Below are 23,002 nucleotides of genomic sequence, written 5' to 3' on the forward strand. Positions count from 1 at the left end.
GATTTGAACAAGACTAATTTGTGGCACATATTTTGACGTCTTTTCTCAATTCTTCACTATTGCGATCGACCGACAGGATATCCCAAGCACTTCTCCAAATGAGTGGGGGCATTCCGTTGATCGGAATGATTCCGAGCGCGTAGCCCGGACCGACCGTAAATCCGGCGTTTGGGCGCCTTTCGATGGCGTAAGGTCGAATAGTGACAACACATTATCAACACCTACTCACGCTCAGGCTAGCTACTCACAGCCATGTCTGGAGGCTGGAATACAATAGAGTCAGATGCGGTAGGTTTTTAACACACACCTTCCGCAACAAGACACTAATCACAGAACAGGGCGTTTTCACGTATCTCATCGAGAAGCTCGGTGTTAAGGACGTACAGTTCGAGGAGCTCACAACACTTGAGATCTCGGAATTACAGCAACTCGGCTCCATATATGGGGTAATATTTCTGTTCAAGTACCCGACGGGCGAGGCAGCAACGAAAGTACCCAAAGACGGCACATACGATCATGATGCGGCGGGCAACCTCTTCTTTGCGGCGCAAACGATACAGAATGCTTGCGGAACACAGGCGATAATCTCACTCCTTCTGAACAGGGAGCGTGATGTTGATATAGGCAAAGACTTGAAAGAGTTCAAGGAGTTTGCCGGCGAATTTCCGCCAGAGGTGTGTGAAGCTACCGACGCGCCCACGAAGCGATCTGCTAACAGTATGGACAGCTGCGCGGAGAGACACTGTCGAACTCAGACCTCATTCGAGAAACACACAACTCTTTCGCGAGATCATCACCCTTCATCGACGAGACACAGCGAACAGCAACCGAGGACGACGATGTATACCACTTCATTGCGTAAGCCCCGCCTTTGCCCCAAAGGTCTAGAAAGACGCGCTCATACGCAGATAGGTACACGTCAATAAACAACAAACTCTACGAGCTCGACGGCCTCCAACCGGCGCCCATTTCCCACGGCGCCTGCACGCCGCAAGACTTCCCCAACAAGATCATACCCGTCCTCCAGCGCCGCATCGCCCGCTACCCCGAAACAGAAATCCGTTTCAACCTCATGGCATGTGTCAAAGACCTTCGCATCCGTGCGCGAGATATAGGCGACGAAGAAGAGTTGGACCGCCAGGAGGACCGACGGGCGCAGTGGTTGTGGGAGAATTCGTTAAGACGGCATAACTTTGTCGGGTTCGTGGGTGAGCTGCTGAAGGGTGTGGTCAAGGCCAAGTTGGAGCAGGGTGATGGTGCGTATGATAAATGGGTGGAAGAGGCCAAGGGCAGGACGAAGAAGAGAAAGGACGAGCTGAGGAAGCAGGGCGTGGTCGAAGAATGAGTGACATAGACGTGCAGTGGCAGCTGTGTGGGACGCGTTTCTACCTGTCAACTACAGGAAACGTGATGGACGGAAGAAATCTAGTGTCCAACTTGACCGCATTAGCTCTGTAGTCATGGGCTAGCAAAGAGTAATCAATTCCCAGACTATATATTGGGTTGCATAATGTCCTTTATCTGGTGGTCTGGCTTTACCATGTGGCATCCAATACCAAATCCATAGCGAATACATTCTCGGATTTAACACCACTTTCCTTCCCACAACGTACGGTTTCTGGACTTAGTCAGTCATAATAAACAATTCTACACTGTCTCGCCACGAGAAGTATAGGTGTAGCCTACTAATGCATATCTAATGCACGGCTGTCAAATAAATTTGAGCCGTACGTTCGCATCTTCTCAGGCCCAACGAAATACTTTCCCTGTCCTGAAACCTGAAGTAATTACAGTGGGCGAAGAGGTCTTTGGTGACTCGACAAGTGCTGCCAACTGTCCAATACTTACAACGGGTTTAAGTTGCGATGGTATGTTGATTCATCATGTACTCCCATACCACACCTAGTCGACTACTGCCTCAGGAGATCGCCAACCCTCCTCAACATCACTTCAATTACACTGTCATGTCGCTCTCTTCCCTTCTCTCATTCTATCATAAGGTTTCACCTCCCAAGCTTCCCCTGCCAGTTCAACTTCCTCCGTCCTAGGGCGTAGGCGCTTTCTCAATCGGCTAAGGGAAGAGGATACAGCACAGCTAGGCCGAAAACTTTTGAGAACCGACAAGAGGAATGTATCACTATTGGAAAATGACTAGAAAAGATAGTGTAGCCAGCAACCAGTAGTTCAAGAAGCATATAATCAAGAAATGGGATGTTGTATTTGTTAACACATATAACGGGAAAAAGAATACATGTGATAAAGCCGGGTATATACAAGACTTCGCCAAGTCGAAAAAAAAGTCAAGAACATACAAGCCGTACACTTCACAAACATTTGGTCTTGTATCATTGAACGACGTGGCAGTGTGGCAGCTGAAGGAACTCGAAGCTTCTATTACATCATCAATGCACTAACCCTAATTAGGCGCGCCGATCTTTCACGCGCAGTCGCGAATCAACCTCACACATCTGCATTCCATCCCCAGCAGTTCGTTATCCCAAGCGCATGCATATCTACGTTAAGTATCTCACCGCTTAAAGCCACTTGTACTATGAGCCCTTCGCTTTCCAACACCTGTCGTGACCGAAGTAACAGCGCTTCGCAATAGCGTACACGACCGAACTTCGAAGCGCCTTGTGCACACATGATGCACCCTCACGAGACGACGCTCCAAAGCCTGTACAACGCATCTAACGACCTCTTAACTACTATCCTTGGTTTCACAGATCACCTCTGCACTGCAAACAGTGGCCGACGCTGAACATTTCGGAAGGCAACAACGCAACCCGTCAGCTGACACCTTCACTTATCAACCACAACTCAATACGATACCAAGTCATGGACTTCACGAATAGCGCTTTTCAAACTCCTGTGCCAACTTCCGAGGTCTCCGATGATACCATGTCTCACACAAGCATGGTCATGGCGTGTCGATGGGGCTGGACTAGCACGCCGGATTCAAACACAAACGCGCAAGCGCCATTTCCTACCTCGTCAGCACCTCGGACAACCTCGAGTTCTATATTCAACGTTCGTTCAAAGCGCTTTGCGCCCTGCCAAGGGCGTCTCTACCATCAACTTAGCTGCTCACACCGCGTCCGGACGGACCTAGTGGAAGATTGTGGCGCAAATTGTGTCGAGCCCTTTGGTAGTACAGTCGACTCTGCATTCGTCTGCAACGAATGCATTCAGGCCGAGGCTATCAAGATCTGGGAAGAACGAAAAGCGCAGCACAATGCGACATATCCGCCGATAGACCGAATGACACAGGAGCAGTATGATCAGTACTACCAGGAACATCGACAGTTGGAAACCGAATTTGCTCGCGACCATCAGATCTACGAGAGGGAGCTTAAAGCACAGATGCGGCCAAGCAATGTCTGCTCAGCTATGGAAGCGAGCAAGGAGGAGATGGACTTTGCCGCTGAAATTGACTCACTATCACTATCGCTAATGGCTTCCAATACTTCGGCTGTCGATTACCAACCTGAGATTCGAGGCCGTACGAGCTTACCAAACGACGCTTCCGAGCAACTTCACTGGGACCTTAAAACTCTTGCCTTGGAACGGGGCTCTTGCGGCGTTGAGTATTCGGCAACGCAGCGGGGAAATGGTGTTCCTGCAATGCGTCGCATGGATGATGATGAGTTGTGGAGAAAGCCGCGTGACCGAGAGTGAAGTCGATCTTCGTCCACAGATTCCGAGGTCAGCGCTGGATCGTGCCTTTTTTTTTGCCCTGCTAGTTAGCGATTGCATAAACTTGGAGTTTGGGTGCATTTGTGGGTGTTTCATGCCTCTGAGCCCTTCAACCTCTGTAAAATAAAAGTATATAAGATCTGAAGATCTCGGTATCTTTAATCTATGAAGCTGCCATTGATACTTGTATGATTGGATAAGCAATTACACCAAAAATCTGAATCCATGCTCTTGCCCAGCCCCCGGCACAGCATTGATCGCCCCCTCAACATGCTCCCCGCGCTCTAACTTCTTGTTCAGCTTACCCAAGATAATCCTCATAACCAACGTCATGATAATCGCCAGCACAGCTGTTGCACAATCCACACTAAGCGGCAGAACGAGATCTGGCTGCTTCCCTCCCTTCGGTTGGGGGTACATATAGCTCGCATAGATACTGCTCGTATTTGAGATAGCGTTGATGAAGGCGAGCGCTGCGGCTCGCTTGGCCGGTGGTCGGGGCATTGAGTTGGAAATCCAGGCGAGTGCGACAACGTAACCGGTATATACTCCAGGCACCATGAGCATCATTGCGACATAGCGTGGTGCAGTAGAGTGTGTGGCTGCGCATAGGATGAAAGCTGCGACGCCGACGCAGAGGGGAAGGATGATGTGCAGCAAGCGTTCGCCGGTGCGATCAGCGTGCCATGCGTTCAGGTACGTTGTGATGACCGCGAGGACGTACGGGGGCGCAGTGAGTAGGAGAGTGTGGATGTTGTCGTAACCTAGAGTTTTGACAACAGTTGGAAAGAAATTCGTAACTGATGCCGAAGATACAATCGACAGTAGAAGAATAGTAAAGACCCAAGTCTTAATGTCCATCAACGCGAGCTTCAGCCCGTGGAAAAACGTCTGTGATTCCGCCGACGTCCAATCGTCTTCTCCGATATCTTCCTGTAGTCGATAAACGGCTAGTTGGCGTTCCTCTTCAGTGAGCCATGACGTGGTTCGTGGGAAGTTCGGGAGGATGAAGAAGGCTGTGAAGGCGATGATTACGGTAATGATGCCCTCGAGGATGAACACCCAGCGCCATGCTCGCAGCCCATGCGTTCCGTCCATGTTGCCTGTGATGCCGGCTGTTACCAGACCGCCGAATGCTCCAGAGACAAGTGACCCGGAGTAAAGCACCGCCGTTCTCAGCCCGAGCTCTTTACGCGTATACCTAAAGCGCGAAGTCAGTAGCCGACTCACATATAATTTGCGCGAGTATTCTCACCATGCAGACAGGTAGAATAGACAACCCGGAAAGTAGGCTGCTTCGATGAATCCAAGGAAGAAGCGGCAAGCGACCAGTCCAGCAAAGTTCTGGCAAGCTCCTGTTGCGCCGCTGATGATGCCCCATATGATCATACAGCAGGGCAGATAGATTGCCGGCTTTCCCGTCTTGTTAAGGAACAGATTCGACGGTATCTGCATAATGATATAGCCTACGAATAGAATGGACACGGTCGTCTGGTGAGAGTTAGTGATTGAATAGATTCAGTCTGTATCTGTGGAACTATGCGCGAGCATACCTGGTATTGTACACTGGACAGGTTCAATTCATCCTGCAGACCTGCTAGCCGAACCGCCGCGATGTTGTTCCTATCTACAAAGGACGAGGTAAGTGACTGCTCGCATACAATTCGTACAATTGATTACCTACCTAGGTAGTTCATGATATACATCAGAATTATCATAGGGAGCAGTCTCGTGTCAATCTTCTGCCTCATCTTGGTTTCGGCTTCGATTCGCTGCTCTGGCGTCATTGCAGCCACCAGCGGCGGTGGCACGAGTTTACTATGCGACGGGCCATGGCCGGGCTCGAGAGTCGCGGGCGCGATGTTGTCATCAGAGAAACGATCGGTCGCCGCTTTGTGGTCAAGGTCAGTTGTTGCCATGGTGCCGATGGCTGTGCGAATGGCTTCTGGCTACTGTAGTTTGGCGTTGGATGGAGAGAACGTGCGACAGCAGGAGAGCGAACGACAAGAACCACCAAGCACGGCGGGAACACAAAAGCTTTACTTATGCGAAGCTTGCCTGTAGCTTCTGCAGGGATACTACAGCCATCTACGTCGTCCAAAGTGTGGGGAACAAAGACTGGCTCGGTAGAATACAACACGTTCCCCAGGTCGGGCAATGCCCGATCTCTTTCTCGGAGCTGTTCACCGTGTCATTGCGGGATCGACACTGGAAAGTACATCATGATTGGCGGGAGGCTACTTGGGGACGGGATGCTGATGCAACTGTGCGGTACGAGGGGCGGAGAGGTTGGTGTAGAGAATATACCCAAGGCTTATCAGCCAATAAGCCACTCTACCTAATAAGCTACCTTAATTAAAGTTAGCTATCTACAAAAATAAGGTTATAAAACTACTAACAAAAGTTATTATTATAAAATTTTTTAAAGTATTAGTAAATAAAAACTTATAATTAATTTATACTATTTAAATTTTTATAAAAAATTAATTTGGCGGCTATACGTAGTAGTTTTAAGTAAAAGCAGCAATAGCTGCAATATATTTAAACTACTACTTTTAGCATTTATAATATAATAATGCTTTACTATATTTAAATTTATAAAATATAAAGTTATTTACTTATATTTATTTGCTTTATTATAAAAATTTTATAAAATTATAGTTTTTTTTTTTTATTACTTTTATACGCGCATAGTAGCTTATTTTTAAACTATTACTACGCGCTCTTTTGCAGCGCGCTTTTTAGTAAATAATTATACTATTTTTGCTTTTTTTATAATTTTTTTTTTATATAATATTGCTGCTGCTTTTAGCTTTTTTATTTTTTTTTTTAAAATTATTTAGCTTTATTTTTATATTATTTTACTATATTGCGCGTATAAGCTTTTTAAATAATTTTTAAATTTTAAAATACTATAGCGCTATAAAACTTTTTATACTATTAAAGATTTAAAAATTTACTTTTACTTTTATATTTTTTTTTAGTTAAAAGCGCATTATAGAAACTTTTATTTTTATAGTAAAAAAGCTTATTTTATATTTAAAAAGAATATAGTATAAAGCTTAACTATTTAGCTTTAACTTTTGCTTTATTTTTTATAGCAACTTTAAATAAATTATAAAATTAGTTTTAAATATTTTTATTATTATTTTTTCTATTTATTAACTTTTAATTCTTTTGTTATAGTTGTATTTTAAATTATTATAGTATAATATTAATATTAGGTAGCTTAATGCCTATAGCTTTAAATACTTTTTGTATATTTATAAAAGTAAATATAATATTATAAGCAGCTTAAAATAATAAAAAAAAGTTGCTTTTATTTATAAAAATAAGGCTTTAGCTATAATAAAAGTAGTATATAAGCTTAGTTAAATAAATAGTTAAAAAAAGTAAAAAAAGCACTATATTTAAAAGTTATAAGCTATAAATTAAATAAAAAAAAATATTATTAAAAAAATCTTATTAGCGTTGCAAAAGTTTATAAAATTAGTAGTAAAGTAGCTGCTATAGCTATTAAAAATAAAAATTTTATAATTTGCTTACGCTTTATTTTTTATACGCTAATTAAAAACTTATTTAAACTAAGCTAAACTAATATTATTATTAGACTATTTAAAAAAATTTATTATAAAAAAAACTTAGTATTTTTTAATTTTTATATTGCATAATTAAGTGTTGCAAAGTTTTTTTTTTTTTTTAAAAATTATACTTAAATTTACTGCGTTTTTATCTGCATAAATATATACTAAAATTATTATTTATTTTTAGTTGCTATCCTGCAAGGCTGCTATAATCTATTTTTACTTTTAAAATTACTTTAAAAAAACTTATTTAAAGCATAAAGTAATGCTAATAAAAAAAAATTTTTTATTTATATTATAAATATAGCGCGCGTTAATATTATACTTTTAAATTTTTAAATAAAAAAAATTAAAGTATAACTTATAGCTATACTTAGTATTAGTAAAAAGCTGTTTGTAATTAATCTTAGTAGTATATTTAAAAATAAAAATATTATAATATTTTTTTAAAAATTATAAAATTTATATATTAGAAACTTCCTATTTTAAAATTTTAAAAGTAAAATTTTTTATTATAACTTTTATAAGTGTAAGCTTATATTTAAATAAACTTTATATATACTATATAAGTTTTAATTTTTATTATAAGTTAAAATATATCTGTTATTAAGCTTTTTTTATATTTAATTGCGTTTTTTTTTAGTATTAGCGTGCTAAAGTAGTTTAATTAATATTAAATATTTTTATAGCTGCGTAGTATAAAAGTTATTTTTTAAAATTTTATAAATTAATTATTACAATTATATTTAAAATTAGATTATTAGTAGTAGATATATCGCAGTTTAAAAAAGTTGTGTTTAGTTTATTTTAATATTAAGGTAGCTTATTGGGTGGAGTGGCTTATTGGCTGATAAGCCTTGGTAGTAATTGCAGGGTGAAGATTGACCGAGCCGTCATGGGTTGTTCCGGTGCAGAATAACTGAGCAAAGTCCTTCGTTTCTTCTAGTCTTTTTGTTTCCTTTTGGCAAGGTTTAGCCCTGAGTTTATTATTTCACGAAAGATGGTGAGGAATCTCTTCTCAGAATAGGATCACAATGACAGGAGCATGATTAGGCCTAGTGCCTTGGTATTCGGAAGCTGCCTCCAGGGCCTCAGTCGCCTGCATAACACCGAAGTCTTACTTGCTATAAAACTCGCTATTCGTGTCCTTTCTGGGCTTGGCCCACTGCATTTGGCAACTGGGGCTAATTGATCCGCATCGCGCGGTGCCTCCCTCTAGCAAGCATTCACACTATGTGAATTGCTTCGCCAAGTTTCGGTGCCCTTACAGCCCAGCCACAGCCCGCGAAAGGGCCCCATTCCACTGTTGGTGTAATCGAGCTCAAGCATTGACTACATACAACCGAATTTACTCTACTAGTCTGCAATATCCGCTTTAAGTTCACCATGCTAAGTTCTAGAGAGTGCTACCGCAAGTAGGTGTTCACCTCGAGCATCGGGTGAATAGCATATAGTTTGGATCGTGGATAGTCGACCGACTTTTCCAGCGGCAGTGGATGAGGGAGAAGGACGATAGAAAGGTTTTCAGGGCGGACGTCGATGCGAGGAACTGTGGTGCCTGTTGGCGAGAAGAGTGTACCATGGTGGAGGCACAGTAGAGAGGGGAATGGCCTTTCGGATGACTGAGCAGACCCGTTGGCTCGCTGCTGTTGGCGTCAAGTGAATTATTGACGACAAACGAGGCGGCACTTGAAAAGTGTAAGAAAAAGTAGCTTCAGCCTGCAAGGCCTGCTCTTCAGCTTATCAGCTAGGCTATCGGCGCATCAAACTTGACTACGAAGAAGGATTGAGTACTGAAATTGTAAGACCTTCTACACACTAGTGTGAATATGCTAGCAGGTAGCTAGAGATATGCGCATTCGTCGCGCTGATAGCTATATAGCCTTTTTAGGTCTTACTCCGATTTAAATTGCATATGTATGTTGCGGTATTAATTATGCAGGAAAGACGAGGCATGGCCTTAGGGATTCTATGCGCTTCTTATTGAAGGTGGAGGAGAATATCATAACGGTTGTAAGAATATTAGTAGATGGCATATGTCTTTATCTGAGAGGAGACGCTGTTGTTGAGAAAGATAGCACATCTCTTATCCCCCCGCAGCTTTTTCCCTCGTCATCGCTTGCAAGAGCCTTCATAGAATTTTAGAACAGTGTAAGGCAGTTAGAGATATTCTTTACCACATGATGTATCTTACATTAGTAACGCCATAGATTAGGAGGGCAGGTGACTTTACAGACGTACACGAGTATAAAGGGCATCCTCATCACAGACACTATTTGCGACTAAGTCTATACAAGATACCCTCTTACCGATCTATATAATGTTTAGATTAGCATATCATCCTTAACGCTTGCCCATAATTTCCCTCGACCAACGTTGTGAAAGCTGCTATCTGGAGTTAACTCACTAGGTGATAATGTGAAAGCACAGTGCCCGTGTCACAGGCTTACAATGCTAGTAGAGAGGCATAGGACAGCTGCCTAGCAATGCTAAATATCCTCTATTCACTGGCCTGAGTTCCTTCATCACCAGCAGCGTACAATCTCCACCGTTGAAACGTAGTTCAGGTAGAAAGCGCTCTCAACCAAATCACTCGTATCAACTCCCCGATTTTATCTTACAAAATCAACATCCGAAAACCCAGTTTCCACCAGTCATGCAGTCCACGGATGACCAACGCTTTACTGCATCCTACACTGCCTGCGATCCGCTAAGCTGCTTCCACGACTTGCAGTGCGGCCACCGCATTCAGGTTCAGTATAGCACTGAACACTGCGGTCTCAACTGCCTAAATCCGAGGGGGGATAAACCATTTGTATGCGCCGACTGCCTTGTTGCCCATGTCCGCCTGGAGATGTCGTTCGAAGGCCTTGACTTGACGAACGTAGGAGACGACGTGGAGATGGGGAACAACGGTGCTTCTCGCGAGGAGCAGATCCAGAAGATTGCCGACACGGAACTCAAGAAACTTTTGGCGCAAGGACGGCGAATGAGCAAGATTGCACCGAAGTTCAAGGACCCCAAACTCCAGTTCTTCCACCAGTTCTTGCTAGAGGAAGGCTACGAGGGACTCGAGAATGACGCGAATGTTAGACTGCCACCGGGCACTCCTTACAAGCGCCCGGGAATAGCAAAGGAGAAGTCCAAGACATCCGAAGTTTGGAAACCTCGCGATACTGCCCACGAAGAGGGCGATGCGGATGAGCAAGTTAATTTTACCCTAGCCAACTTCGAGCAAGATTGGGAGAGTGTATCACGAGGAGTTGAGCAGCGGCAGGTAGAGCGCCACCAAGGTCAGCCAGTGATTGACAATAGGCTGAACGGCCTACTAGAGCAGTTCAGTGAGACTCGGGTTGGACTCTCTGTGGAAGACGATGCGACTCGAGCAGTGCGTGAGCTGTTCGAGAAGTGCGGCCTAGATTAAAGGCTATCGTAGATACATCGTAGTCGCCCAAGGGCAGCGGACCGCGTGTAGTTTCTCGGTTGGTTCCGGTAAGACTGTAGAGTTGCTGGAGACCACGGAGGGGGATCGTAAGCGAGCGAATGTACATAGATTGTAGTATGAAACCTGATACTTAACCTGATAATTCAGAATGACATAGATGGTCTATCTTGTACGATCATTATAGCTTAGCGTGAAGTTCGAGCCAATAACCTGTTGACAGATCTTTCTAAGTGATCAGCCGTTGTTCGAATTGGATGACACTTTTTAAAAAGCTCGTTGGGCCTATCTTGACCATGTCTTTGTTCTGGTGAGCGAGGTGAATATATTTAGACATGTCGGCTCAACAACAGCATCTCCCAACTTGGGTCACGCTAGGGACTTAATGTTCTGCCATAATCACCGGTGCGGTGTATTAGTCCGCCTTCGCCTCATACGACACGTTTTAAACATATGTATCCAAGACTACTGCAGCTGCCATGAGATTTTGGAGCTGTTGCACGAGCGCTGTCAGTAAGTTGGGGCGGCAACGTGAGTAACCAAACTGTCTCAATAATCGACCAAGGAGAATGCCATCGCAATCTTATTTCCGTGAAACTGAATACTGCCGCACAAACCATGACAGTGGATTCAGCTCCGAGTGGTGTATGCCGGATGGCGGTTGCCACGAGGCGTTCGGGATTTCCTCGAGACTATCGTTTAAGCATCGGTGACATTCCATCTCCATCGGGTGACAGACTCCCTGATCATACGATGGACGAGTTGACTTTGGTGAATGGCAAGGGTCGCTTGACTAGAACAGCGTTGATATGCAACTCACTGCGTCTCAAGGAATGAGAGGATATTTGTTGAATCAATATGATGCGCTCACGGTTCCCAAGATAATAAGTGAAGCGTCAAATTGGGCGGGAAGGATGCGGGACGCGGTTGATCACGCAAAAGTCGAGGGCCCGTGCGCCATGCATGGACGGGGTTGAATTTGAAGGGGCTCGCCGGCTTTTGCGCCTCACAGACTCTATCAGGCATCTAGATGCGCACAACATCCATCTTGGTCAACCCTCCTTTTAGCTTCTTTTGTCGTATCTCGTACGGTAGTTGGACATGAAAGCGCCTCGTTTGGAGCACACTGACCGTGTACTAGTGCTGATCCCTCTATTTGAGTTCTGGTGTAGCAACACCCGTACCGAGGCTTTTATTTTCGCTTATGGGAGCAAAGTCTCGAGGAATGCACTCACTGACTCACGCTTTGGCAATCATGACGACACTCTGGTAGGACTGGTCGAGTCGGAGTTGACACTGGTCCGCTTGCCTTCGCCGTCACCTATCAATCTTTTGGATGGCCCGACTGAACCAAGAGAGCACCTATGGCCAACATCCTTTTCAAGCATGGCAAGCTACCCGTCTGCCTGGATACATCCTACAGAAGGGAATGAGCGCAACATGAACACTGCACAAGGCTACAGGACGGTCGTCCGATCCGTTATGAAACTAAACTTGACACAGTAATGGGGCAACAAGCCGAAATTGTTAGATATTGACTCCTGGCGAGTGGAAAGATGCCGATCGTGTGGGCTAGTCTCACTGAAAGGTGGGCTTGCAAGAAGTCCCACATCAGTCCCCTAGATTGCGGATCGCCTGTGATCGAGTCTAGCCTCTAATACGTCATTATTCAACCTCGAAGCTGTTGAGACTTTCTCTCCTCATCGCGACCGCTCTGCGCAAACTCTGGCAGGACACACGAGTGGTCTCAACACGCTAGGGATGTCTATCAGCGTGCATTGGCTATCTGGTCTCTCACTGAGCTAAATAATTCAACAATCGGTTCGTTTGTGGAACCAAGCCCTGGTCGTCGGGCATTAACGAAGAATATTCGAACTCCTGGCACGGCAGCCTAACATATCCTTCGGCGAGCTTACCCGAAATATTCGCGAAAACTGCTGGTGTAGATCATGGATCAATTGCACCGACGAAGAACGTAGGGTTTGCTCTCAGATGCAGCTAGACGTATCGGCACGTTTTCTCCGACCCTTGCTCGTGCAGTGCCACCGCAAAAATATTTTAAAACGCGTGTTGTGTTACAACAAAACAGAATCGTCAATTGACAAAAGCTCCCCCGCTGACGACTCAAGCTGACCCGACCGCTAGCAAGTGATGCTGTGTACTCGGTGTTGATGCACTTGTGCGAATACCAGTATGTTGGGGATGCGGGTCTGACTTGAGTCCATGTATAGTGCTTGCAACGAGTTGAGATGACCGTATCATCTCTACCGGAAGAAACCAAACCCACCTAATACCTGTGATATAGTAGGTAATCTATACTCACGTGTCCGTGAGAGATGAGGAACTTCCCAGCCAGACGGATGTGGCATGGTTCATCCCACCCACGCGGCGCGCTAGGGTTTCGCGGACTAGTAGTGACCCACTTGCCCGCAAACAGAAACATTAGCTCCAGGACCACGTTCTAAATTGTGCATAGACTGCCTCTGACCCCCGGGCTTTCGTCTTCGTCTGCAATGCACCACAAATCCCCCTGCCCGGTAGACATATCGACATGGCAGATCTGAACGGTCTTCATTCACATGCGAGTGTCCTATTCACGCGCGATGGAGGTTTGCACCCCCCTCCCGAGGTCCTCAAGAGCTGGCCGAATCCGAACCACATTAATCCGGAAGAAAGAGGTTGGGCAGCGCCAATTGTTTTACTGGTTGTCTTGGGAATAACGTTCCTGGTATACATGGCCCGAATATGGGCGAGACTTGTGGTCGCAAAGAATGCCGGCTTGGATGATTTACTCATAAGCATTGCAATGCTACCGTTGTTGGGCCTGGCAATATCCGTTGTTCTTGGTAGGAATGGCATTACCTAGAAATGAATGGTAGCTAACCATGTCAAGCAATCCGCGTATATGGCTTCCAATGGCATGTCTGGGACCAGAACGCTCATTCTGTGGTTTCGAGTCGAGAGGTAGGCGCCCTTCCTTTCAAAAATCGCACTGTGCTAACTCTCTAGATTGCCATGTCCATCGAACTAAACTACATGATATCGACGACTTTGATCAAAATCTCGATTCTTTGCTTTTACCGCCGAATCACTGGAGGCCTTACGAATACCTTCGTCTATTGGGTATGGGGATCAATCATCTTCTGCGTCATCTATGGTATCATGTTCACATTTCTTATTGCATTCATTTGCTCTCCGATAACTGGATTCTTTCACCTTTACGACGTCCCGTGGCGGCTCACGCATGAGTTGACTTGCTACAACGAAGGAGCAGTCATTGTAGCTTGCGCCGCCATCAGTACAGTACAGGACCTCGTCATCTGCATGTTACCCATTTTCCTCATCTGGAATCTACGTATACAAAGGCGTCAAAAAGTGGCATTGTGTGGCATCTTTGGCATGGGATTAACAACCTGTGTTTGCGGCATCATGCGCACTTACTACGCGACATACATATACTATTGTAAGACCCTGGACATCCCGCTACTCGCTTGCCGGATTCTAACTTCACTTGCCAGACACTTATGACATTACCTGGCATGCGTATCACGGCTGGATTTGGACAGTGCTCGAGGCTGAGCTAGGCGTTATATGTGCGTCTGCGCCAGCTTTGAAGGTGTTCTTCCGCCGTTATTTCAGCAAGAACTCGACGCGTATTGGCTATTCTGGGAACGACGACCCCAGAACACTTGCCCATATATCACGAATGCACGGCTATGGCAGAGTAACACCTATGCATTCTACACATTCAACAACCACGTCTCGGATTGTCGCTAGCGGGTCGCATGACGAGGATGTACCTCTCGACGGAATAAAGATTAGCCAAGGGCTTGATGTTCACGTTGAATTAAGAGACGATCAGAGCCAGACAAGCTACGCCAGTACGAAAAACCTCACAGCCCCACCAATATCGAATCAGCCAGGGCGAAAGGGGAGGAATGACTGGCTTGAGGGCTGCCGGACAGTTTGCATTGCACTCAAGCCAGGAAGCAGAAGCGATTCGAGAAGTCGGAGCCATGATAGAAACATCAAGAGTGGCCTTTCGGAAGTTTGATCGTCATTCATCATCCTACGACCTTAGCTCGAAGGATCTCGCGGTTAGAGCGATTTCTGCACAGGAGCTATGGCTATCGTCGGGTACGTTTTGAGAGCCTAATCGTAATGGCTTCTGCTGACAAGATATCTTAGTACCCCGGTACTCATTACAACCATCGGCCACGCACGGCTCGTATCGTATCTACCGTCGACTATGGATTGGCGTTCACTCGTCTCATGATGTTTTATGGCTCAGCAGACGTACAATCGTCACGAATTCTCAATGACAGGCGTTTTTAGAGGCACACCACACATGCATGATAAATCACACGTCAGGATTTTCAATGTATGTGTAGGAAAAGGACAAAGGATATACCCGTTTTTTTATGGCGTTTGGGAACGTATCATTTTGGAAGATACCACTAGGAGAAGTTGATGACGGCGTTGGAATTCGATAAAATATTGAACCACTGAATATATAAAGACACTTACGACCCACTGACGGTATCACGTATCTCTTACTAAGGTTTTATCCGCAACCGGCATACCCGTTTTATCTCAATCTCCGATTGGCCAATTACGACAAAAGTTTCTCCTCCAAACTACGAGGTGGGGCGGGCGGGGAAGCTTAGGAAGCTATTACCCAACCTCAATTTCGCTCATGCTTCAAGCTTACTCTCCGGAGCTCTTCTTGGCCTTTTAATCTTCTCGACCCAATTCTCACCAAGATCGAGACTCGACTATCGCTTGCTTTCAATACACAAACTACTAATCGTCTACCGAAACAACTCACAATGCCTCAGAAGCTGAAACTCGCATCTGCACAAGCCCGTACCCTCTCAACAACAGTAGAGACCCTTCAAGCTCTCGAAGCAACTACCAAACGTGCCGCAGCCCAAGGCATCGATATCATCCTCTTCCCAGAAGCATTTCTTGGGGGCTATCCAAGAACATGTAGTTTCGGTGCTGCTGTTGGCGCACGAGCTCCCGAGGGCCGAGAGCAGTTCCTACAATACTTCCACGATGCAGTGGATCTTGGAGATACACCGACAGGCGCGGGGCAAGACTGGGTAGAGAAGAAGTTGGAGCTGCCAAGGGGAAAGAAACATAGAGGGGATGGAACGAGGGAGGAATTGGAACGGATTGCGAGGGAGACGGGTGTATTTGTTGTTACTGGGCTTGTTGAGCGGTGCGCTGGTACGTTGTACTGCGGAGTCGTCTATGTGTGCCCGAAGCTAGGCGTGCTGGGTAAGAGGAGGAAAGTCATGCCGACCGGTTCCGAACGTCTAATATGGGGTCAGGGGTCTGCTTCGACGCTGAGAGCTGTGACTACAGAGATCAAGGGCGTCAAGCTGTGTATGGGGTCTGCGATTTGCTGGGAAAACTACATGCCGCTACTAAGACAGAGCTTGTATAGCCAGAACGTTAATCTCTGGTTTGCGCCGACAGCAGATGCGAGAGATACATGGGCAGCACTAATGCGGACGGTGGGATGCGAGGGCCGATGCTTTGTCGTTAGCGCAAACCAGTGCGTCAAGAAGAAACATCTCCCCGACTGGATATCTGGAGGGACGGAAGAGCGAACTGAATCGCAGAGTAACAGTAGTGATAATAACGTAGGCTGGAGCACCTCAGACGCACGTGGTGGGAGCGGAAGACGAAGGAGCACGATTTGTAAAACGACAGAAGGGCACGAAATCTGCCTGCCTATCGTAGAAGCTCAAACCAACGGCGATGCGTCAGCAGTCAAGTCAGCGCCACTTCCTGTGCACAAGGAGCAACCCATTCCTACGCAAAAGCCTTCGCCTCTTGCGCAGTCTTTAACACAAACTGAATCCTCAACAGATGGCGATGAATTCGTCTCTCGGGGTGGTTCAATGATTGTCTCACCACAAGGTGAGGTTCTCGCCGGACCGACATGGGAAGCAGAAGATGAGTTACTAGTGACAGAAGTAGACTTCGAGGACTGTGAAAGGGGCCGACTAGACTTGGATGTAGCGGGGAGTTACTCGAGGATGGATAGTTTTCGACTGAGTGTTGAGGGACTAGATTTGTCCCCTCCTCCGTTTTGAGTCAACGCCCTAGTCATCACCACATCAAATGGTGGATAACGTAACTCAACTCCGCCGTTCGTCTCCACCAGTACCACTTTACTCAATGGCCACCCCCTACTATCTTTGTATCTTTCGACTGATCAGCTTTATGAACCTTTCATCAAGAACAGCATCCCAAATAAAAATGAAGAGTGCCACTTACCCATCAAAGTCAAACCAGTCACAAACTTTTAATCCAGGAAAGTTCATTCTCCAAATCTGCGTCCCTTCACCGAATTCTGCAGTCTCTGCCGCACCTTCAGCAGGCTCAAGCACAACGCCTTGAGGCGTAGAAAATAACCTCCGTTGAGAGGTTTCCGTCCAGCTTAGACGGTCTAACGCTTCCAGCGCACTCGTCCCGTTCACCACGAGCTCGCGAAGGTACAAGATTTGATCTTTGACTTCCAGTTTTGCATACGTTGAAGTGTGTGAGGCATTGCGTGGCACTTCATCACTGAATAAACTCGTATCTTTTCCTTGAGTGTAGTTCCCCGCGAAGCGCTCCGCTACTCGTGCACTCAGAGCCTTCGCGAAAGCAGGGGCAAGGATATCATGGGCAATTTCGCGAGTCCGTGCTGTCGAGATCGATACATAGTCTGCTAGACCGGATTGCTGCGTTAGCACAACGATCCCGTATCCTAGATTGGGAATGGTATCAATCCATGAGTGCCAGCCTCCACCATCACCTGATTTGCCGTAGATGCTGTAAATCTTTGTCATATCGACTAGTGTGGCGTTGGAACTGGTAGGCAGACTAAAGACTTCGATTTCCCAACCTGGGCCAGCTTGTTGTATTCCGTCTGGAAGGATGGCGACAGGCTTCAGGACCTGGCGGCGTTGGGACGGGGTAATCAGAGTGGGGGAGGGTTGGAGCCACATATAGTGTATGTATCTCGTGAGATCGACTGCCGAGCTCTGAAGATTGTCAACAAACAATGTATCTCAGCATTTAGAGGTAAGCATCTGAGGGAGCTACGCACCCACATCCCGGCTGCTGGCTCATACCCATTACCAACGATTAGACCAGCCCAGTTCTGGCCACCGGGTACTCCGATATAAGGCTCCAAATCTTGCGGTACAGTGCCAAAGAAGCTGTGCGTCATATTCAGGGGCGCTAATATCTCTCTAGTAACCAACTGACTCCACGATAAGTCTAAATCCGTAATGTTGTTGTAGTAAGCCGCAACAGCGGCTGATTTACTATCAGCTCTTCTCTCCGCTATCTTATAAAACATGAAGGTATTGGACTTACAAGCAAGAATAGATATGCCCGTATTCGAGTCTGTGAGCAAAGTCAGTTTATCCTAACCTGAAGTTGATTTTTATCGGCTACAACGTACACGCAGCTCTCTTTCCGGGCGCAAATATCAGATTCGTCCTTTTAGCAAACTCGATGACCTCGTCTGCACTTGCACCCGCCCAAGCGGCACCAATTGTCGGCAGATCTGCCTTTCCAGTACTGAGAATCATGTTGAATCCCGTACTATAGCTCTCTCTAGAAAAGCCCGCGGTGTGACTCGCAAGCATGGCCAACGTAATTTCGCTGCCACCATCATTCCAGTCTCTCTCAGGAAGTCCGAAGCTCGGGAGAAGAAGGCGAACGGGTGTGTTCATGGTCAGTAGGGAGTAGTTATTTGGGGACACCAATTTCGATTTGGTCTCCACGACAAGAGCAGAAGTCATGGCGAAGTTTTTGGAGACAGACATGATGCGGAATATGGAGTCGCTGGTCACCTTATTGTGTTCAGCCGGGTAGAGACCCGTTTCGTTCATCTTGAGTGTGCCATTGTTGAATGTAAACACAGCCTTTGGGGTTGATGCATGGACCTAGCGTTGATGTGAGAAGAGAATCTAGGTGGGTCATGAATGCTTACCACAGCAAAACTGAGGCCATCGCGCGTAGTGTTGATGTAAAGCGACGAAAAGTTCCTATGGACCCTCTCGAACGCAGCGATCACTGCGGGATGTTGCAGGACTGCCGAATCAGATAATAGCTTCTCGGGAAAATCTGGTACACAAGCACCAGCTGCCAAAACGATCAGATAGCTTGCAAGGAGTATTACAGTAGGAAAGCCCATATCTGATATCCTCCGAAAGACTCACGAATGGCTGGATGTAGATTGTTCACTGAATCGCTGGCGAAGCCGGCAATTATATTCCCTGCGTAGTTGCGACTCCTGACTTCCGCTACGGTCCGGCCATCGTAACCCCAAGGATTTTAGACCGCCAAGGTGGTACATTTAGATAATGCATGGCAGAACTGAAGCCAATAGGATAGCTGTGCCTGTGCCAGTGCCAGTTGAGACACCTGCCTATCGGGGCGACTCTAGCAGTGTGGGGATGCATGCAAGGCACATTGAACGCATAGCGTCTTATACTGTAGAGTGCGATCGTTGAAGAATCAACACTACCTAGTCTAGCAATGTAAGAAGCAACATACCGCCTTTCAGGTTAGAGTTACTGAGCGTAGGGTTACATTAACCACGTTGCTAGAGAATGTTTGTTGGATGTGAGGCGTGATGGGTTAAAAGTGGGGGCGGCCATGGCGTCGATCTTTGCCCCACCCACTTTTCCTTATCTAAATAGCAGGCGACATTACTCTTGTCATCCTCGGGAGAGATCTTCCTGTTACTGTATCCATTTCTCTGTTCGTGAGCGGAAATAGACACGTTGCTAATAGTGCTATTCCAAGAGTTGTCTTGAGACTGATTGAACCTAACGACTAGAAAATTGGCGGGAAGTTTTCCCGAGCCGCGCGACAGGAGCCATGATACTCACAAGGTTTAGCTCTAAACACGCATAAAGCCAATATATAGAATTATATGTCCAAACTGCTAGATGTATTTATCATAATACAGCTGTGCTTGTGCGCGTATGGTAAGGTGCACCAAAGAATGAATTAAATACTGTTGACCGTGGAGTTTACATTCAGGACGCTACCTCTCTCAAACACGGTTATATATGTCGCTCGTAAGGTGAAAATCGAAAGAAAATACGTAGAGATTCTAGTAAATTAAAGAAATAGCTAACGTATAGTGCGCATGAAGTGACAAGATGAGCAATCGCAATCATGGAAATCAGCCCCCGCGGCTGCTACTTACCTATATTGCCTGCCTCGGCTTGTTCTCAACGTGCAAACCCGAAACCCTTTATTACACCCTCTGTTTCTTTATATAAGCGTCCACAGTGGCAGTGCGTCCCACAGATAATGCAGGTACTAGGAGCATCTTCACGATTATGATATTGCTGGCGATCAAGCTGCCTCTGACTCTGAAGTCGTCTTCTGTCGGTCGTATCGCGACGCGTGTTTGGTGCTGAGGAAGGAGTGCTGCTCTCGGCTTGACAACTTATTCTCCTGGCGATTATAGGATATTCACCTTCTTTTTGTGTACCCGATTGTGTAGACGTCAGACCTCCCATTGATTGTTGGCCATGAAGTGGGCGTAGAGCAAGCTCATGTAGATTGGTATTATGGTGAAGAGCCTCAGAGAGACACGGTGCCAAAACTTTGTTATGAGTAGCTCGAGCCCTGTTCTGATGTATTGGACTTGCTGGACCTCCGTGTAGTCTGTATAGGCGAGGCATATCAGGCTTTTCGCACTTGTCAATGAGGGCCGCGGAGATGTCAGTCTCCTTCGCCGCACGTAATATCTCTGCAGGGTGTTCCAATCGAGCCTTCTCGGGCTTGCTTATTCTAGTGGGCTCGAAGAAGGGCTTCTGTTCCATGGTCGGCGAGGTCTGCGTAGATTTGATTAAGTTTTGTCGCAACCGATCTAAAGTTTGAACGAGAATTGCGCAATTCTTGCACTTCCCCTGCCCTCCCACCTCGCTCTGAGCCCGCGATACAGCCCCGAGGCTGGATGCGTTGCTAATATAGACATGTTGGACGTTTGCGATGGCCTCACCACAGACTGGAATAGGACTTCTAGTCACCGCTGGCGGGCTTTCCAGAACGGGATTAAATTCTCGAGATTCTCGCCAGCGCTGGATCTTCTCCTCTATGGTCATTGTCTGCTTGAAATTCGAGAATAGAGATGGCCCATCGAAAGGTTCAAAATCCACAGTTTCCTGCCGCTTGAATTCTGCGGGCATGGTTGCCGCTCTTGCAAGTGGCCTTTGTATCAGCTCCGGAAGCTCGTTCGAAATACCCGGGGCACGCAGAAGCAATGAAGTTTCGTCATCTCGCCTTCCGCGTAACGGGTTCAGTGTAGTTCTTGGCGTAAGGATTGCATTCGACTTTCCACTTCGAATGATGTCGAGCATTGCATCGCCTTTGGGTGCCGCAGTAAGGTTCTCATAGCCCTTATGGGTGATGAGAATGTCGTCTTCAATGCGAACACCGCCGACGGGAAGATAGTGCTGCACCACTTCGGCGTTGATGTACTTCGAGTGGACAGGCGAAGGTAGATAGAAATGTTGCAGTGCATACACGGAGAAGTAGATGCCAGGTTCCACTGTGACAACCATGCCCTCCACCAGATGGCTGCTCTGCGGATCTGTTGGGCTGTGGCAAGTCTTGGAATCGTACACCGGAACGTGGAAGTTCTCCGGGTATAACGAGGGTGCCTGTCTACCTTTAGCTACGCCTTGATTTCACGTGCAAGGGCAACGCAAACTCACCTGGTCCCATACCGCCTTTCCCCTCGTTATACTCATCAACTCCGCTTGTCCTACATCATGGACTTCCAGTCCTATGTGATGACCGAGGCCATGGGGAAAGAAGGCTTTGCTCGTGCCCGCCTTGAAAATCTCCTCTCTCGTTCCGTTATGCAATATGCCGAGCTGTAACAGTCCATCGATCGCGATCTGATGCGCACGAATATGAAGATCAAGATACCTCACACCCGGCGCTAGTCGTTTAATGCAAGACTCTTGCATGCGTTGGACAAGCTTATAGATGTTCTCAGCTTCTTTGCTCGGCCAGGAAGCAGCAAGCGGAAAAGTGCGCGTAATATCACTAGCATAAAGTTCGTACTCACACCCAGCATCTAGGCACATTAGTTGGCGGTTCTCGAAATTCTCGTTGTTTGCATCATAGTGTAGGGTCCCAGCATTCGGGCCGGAGGCAGCAATCGGATCGTAGGCCTGCTGCTTTGCTTGTCGTGAGATGCAAACATCCATGAACAAACCCTCGACTTGCGCTTCATTCTTAAACTTTAGAATGTTGGCGAGGACCTCTCTGTGCGCTTGCGAGCTAATGTCGTTCGCTTTGCGAATGAGCTTGATCTCGTGATCGTCCTTGACCATACGTGCGATATTCATCGCTGGCTGAAGCGAGACGGAGTCAACGCGGGGATCAAGTCTAGGGAACCCCGGTGGTATTTCAAATTGGTGCAGAATGTAGAGATCGGCGCGTTGGTTGCTCCTGCAGCTTGCCCAATCCTGAACAAAGCCTGGTAGCTGATCAACGTAATACACTTCGTCGACATCGTACTTGTCAAGCGCTTCCGTTTGAGTAGAGCCACGACCATTCCAGATCACACGCTTTGGGTCGATCCTGGGAATGAAGAGCGAGAGCATATCCAGTCGAATGTCGTATGCTAGATGACAGCCAGGCTCGTTACATCTTCAACAGATTAGTCTCCACACTGTCTGAAATATGAGTCTGACGCACCCGCTTAAGTAGTAGAAATATCGTAGCTGGCGAAATGGTGCAGGCATATCGCTATCCTCATTGTTTCTCGCCGCTTGGCCCGGAAGATAGATCAAACCTTCCTCTAACCCCAACTTCTCTTGCACTCTCCTCGCATGCTGCTTCGCTAAAATCTGTTAGCCCATTTGTAACATCTCTGTATATCCAGTTACTCACCTGGGTACTTTTCAAGTGGACTATCAGACTCCAGATGCAGCCAATACTCTTTTGCCTCCCACCTCAAGCGCTCAGCAAGACTTGTCGCATCAAGGACTTCCATCTTTATCACTCGCCCTACCCCCGAAGAATCCTGCGATTGCGAAAGGAAGCTGCACAAGAAAAAAGTGCGTCTAAGTGTCCTGTTTAAGCGTTGAGGGTTCTCACCGGTGAGTTGGCACTAATCCGTGCTCGCCAAGCCCAGCCTTCGCCGGTCAAGGAACCACGTTCACGATCAGCCTTCTTTCGGCCCCTGGACATCAACTTTTGCTTTTGCTGACAGGATTGTTTCTCATTATTAGAT

General features: G+C 46.5%; 8 protein-coding genes across 8 annotated transcripts; 4 read left to right on the top strand and 4 right to left on the bottom strand.

The window, feature by feature from the left end:
• Positions 1 to 218: 218 nt before the first annotated feature.
• K460DRAFT_317553 (ubiquitinyl hydrolase) lies at positions 219 to 1,603 on the top strand. The gene is made up of 4 exons (XM_040930356.1): positions 219 to 288; positions 339 to 674; positions 728 to 858; positions 913 to 1,603. The coding sequence occupies exons 1-4, from the start codon at positions 253 to 255 to the stop codon at positions 1,343 to 1,345; spliced, it is 936 nt and encodes a 311-aa protein (XP_040786803.1). The 5' UTR covers positions 219 to 252; the 3' UTR covers positions 1,346 to 1,603.
• A 1,235-nt stretch (positions 1,604 to 2,838) lies between these two features.
• On the top strand, positions 2,839 to 3,678 carry K460DRAFT_289950 (uncharacterized protein; the record flags this gene model as incomplete). Its single annotated transcript, XM_040929159.1, has 1 exon — positions 2,839 to 3,678. One exon carries the CDS (start codon positions 2,839 to 2,841, stop codon positions 3,676 to 3,678), a length of 840 nt encoding a protein of 279 aa, XP_040786804.1.
• Positions 3,679 to 3,900: 222 nt separating this feature from the next.
• K460DRAFT_408538 (pantothenate transporter liz1) lies at positions 3,901 to 5,615 on the bottom strand (the record flags this gene model as incomplete). Its single annotated transcript, XM_040937174.1, has 4 exons — positions 3,901 to 4,897; positions 4,952 to 5,187; positions 5,250 to 5,323; positions 5,381 to 5,615. 4 exons carry the CDS (start codon positions 5,613 to 5,615, stop codon positions 3,901 to 3,903), a joined length of 1,542 nt encoding a protein of 513 aa, XP_040786805.1.
• Positions 5,616 to 9,936: 4,321 nt separating this feature from the next.
• K460DRAFT_397377 (uncharacterized protein) lies at positions 9,937 to 11,062 on the top strand (the record flags this gene model as incomplete). The annotated part of the gene is made up of 3 exons (XM_040936151.1): positions 9,937 to 10,668; positions 10,728 to 10,772; positions 10,946 to 11,062. 3 exons carry the CDS (start codon positions 9,937 to 9,939, stop codon positions 10,991 to 10,993), a joined length of 825 nt encoding a protein of 274 aa, XP_040786806.1. The 3' UTR covers positions 10,994 to 11,062.
• A 2,119-nt stretch (positions 11,063 to 13,181) lies between these two features.
• Positions 13,182 to 15,254, top strand: K460DRAFT_317563 (uncharacterized protein). The gene is made up of 5 exons (XM_040930357.1): positions 13,182 to 13,568; positions 13,616 to 13,686; positions 13,732 to 14,185; positions 14,241 to 14,859; positions 14,911 to 15,254. Exons 1-4 carry the CDS (start codon positions 13,274 to 13,276, stop codon positions 14,774 to 14,776), a joined length of 1,356 nt encoding a protein of 451 aa, XP_040786807.1. The 5' UTR covers positions 13,182 to 13,273; the 3' UTR covers positions 14,777 to 14,859; positions 14,911 to 15,254.
• Positions 15,255 to 15,764: 510 nt separating this feature from the next.
• K460DRAFT_289482 (uncharacterized protein) lies at positions 15,765 to 15,989 on the bottom strand (the record flags this gene model as incomplete). The annotated part of the gene is made up of 1 exon (XM_040929124.1): positions 15,765 to 15,989. A coding segment is annotated over one exon (225 nt), but the record flags the coding sequence as incomplete, so codon positions are not given.
• Positions 15,990 to 16,762: 773 nt separating this feature from the next.
• K460DRAFT_286816 (beta-lactamase/transpeptidase-like protein) lies at positions 16,763 to 18,623 on the bottom strand (the record flags this gene model as incomplete). Its single annotated transcript, XM_040928929.1, has 5 exons — positions 16,763 to 16,940; positions 17,014 to 17,765; positions 17,831 to 18,042; positions 18,103 to 18,132; positions 18,191 to 18,623. The coding sequence occupies 5 exons, from the start codon at positions 18,621 to 18,623 to the stop codon at positions 16,763 to 16,765; spliced, it is 1,605 nt and encodes a 534-aa protein (XP_040786809.1).
• A 1,053-nt stretch (positions 18,624 to 19,676) lies between these two features.
• K460DRAFT_397380 (uncharacterized protein) lies at positions 19,677 to 22,839 on the bottom strand. Its single transcript, XM_040936152.1, has 4 exons — positions 22,660 to 22,839; positions 22,465 to 22,609; positions 21,471 to 22,416; positions 19,677 to 21,416 (listed from the first exon to the last, which is right to left on the bottom strand). Exons 1-4 carry the CDS (start codon positions 22,760 to 22,762, stop codon positions 19,977 to 19,979), a joined length of 2,634 nt encoding a protein of 877 aa, XP_040786810.1. The 5' UTR covers positions 22,763 to 22,839; the 3' UTR covers positions 19,677 to 19,976.
• Positions 22,840 to 23,002: the final 163 nt, after the last annotated feature.

The sequence above is a fragment of the Cucurbitaria berberidis genome (genome assembly GCF_010015615.1).
Source record: "Cucurbitaria berberidis CBS 394.84 unplaced genomic scaffold K460scaffold_4, whole genome shotgun sequence".
NCBI classification, from domain to species: Eukaryota; Fungi; Ascomycota; class Dothideomycetes; order Pleosporales; family Cucurbitariaceae; genus Cucurbitaria; species Cucurbitaria berberidis.

Coding starts and splice junctions, on each gene's coding strand:
- K460DRAFT_317553 (XM_040930356.1), top strand. CDS start 253: ATGTCTGGAGGCTGGAATACAATAGAGTCAGATGCG. Junction 675..727: donor CCGGCGAATTTCCGCCAGAG/GTGTGTGAAGCT, acceptor CAGTATGGACAG/CTGCGCGGAGAGACACTGTC. Junction 859..912: donor GATGTATACCACTTCATTGC/GTAAGCCCCGCC, acceptor ATACGCAGATAG/GTACACGTCAATAAACAACA.
- K460DRAFT_317563 (XM_040930357.1), top strand. CDS start 13,274: ATGGCAGATCTGAACGGTCTTCATTCACATGCGAGTGTCCTATTCACG. Junction 13,687..13,731: donor CTGTGGTTTCGAGTCGAGAG/GTAGGCGCCCTT, acceptor CTAACTCTCTAG/ATTGCCATGTCCATCGAACT. Junction 14,186..14,240: donor CGCGACATACATATACTATT/GTAAGACCCTGG, acceptor TTCACTTGCCAG/ACACTTATGACATTACCTGG.
- K460DRAFT_397380 (XM_040936152.1), bottom strand. CDS start 22,762: ATGGAAGTCCTTGATGCGACAAGTCTTGCTGAGCGCTTGAGGTGGGAG. Junction 22,610..22,659: donor TCCACTTGAAAAGTACCCAG/GTGAGTAACTGG, acceptor AACAGATTTTAG/CGAAGCAGCATGCGAGGAGA. Junction 21,417..21,470: donor GAAAGGCGGTATGGGACCAG/GTGAGTTTGCGT, acceptor AAAGGTAGACAG/GCACCCTCGTTATACCCGGA.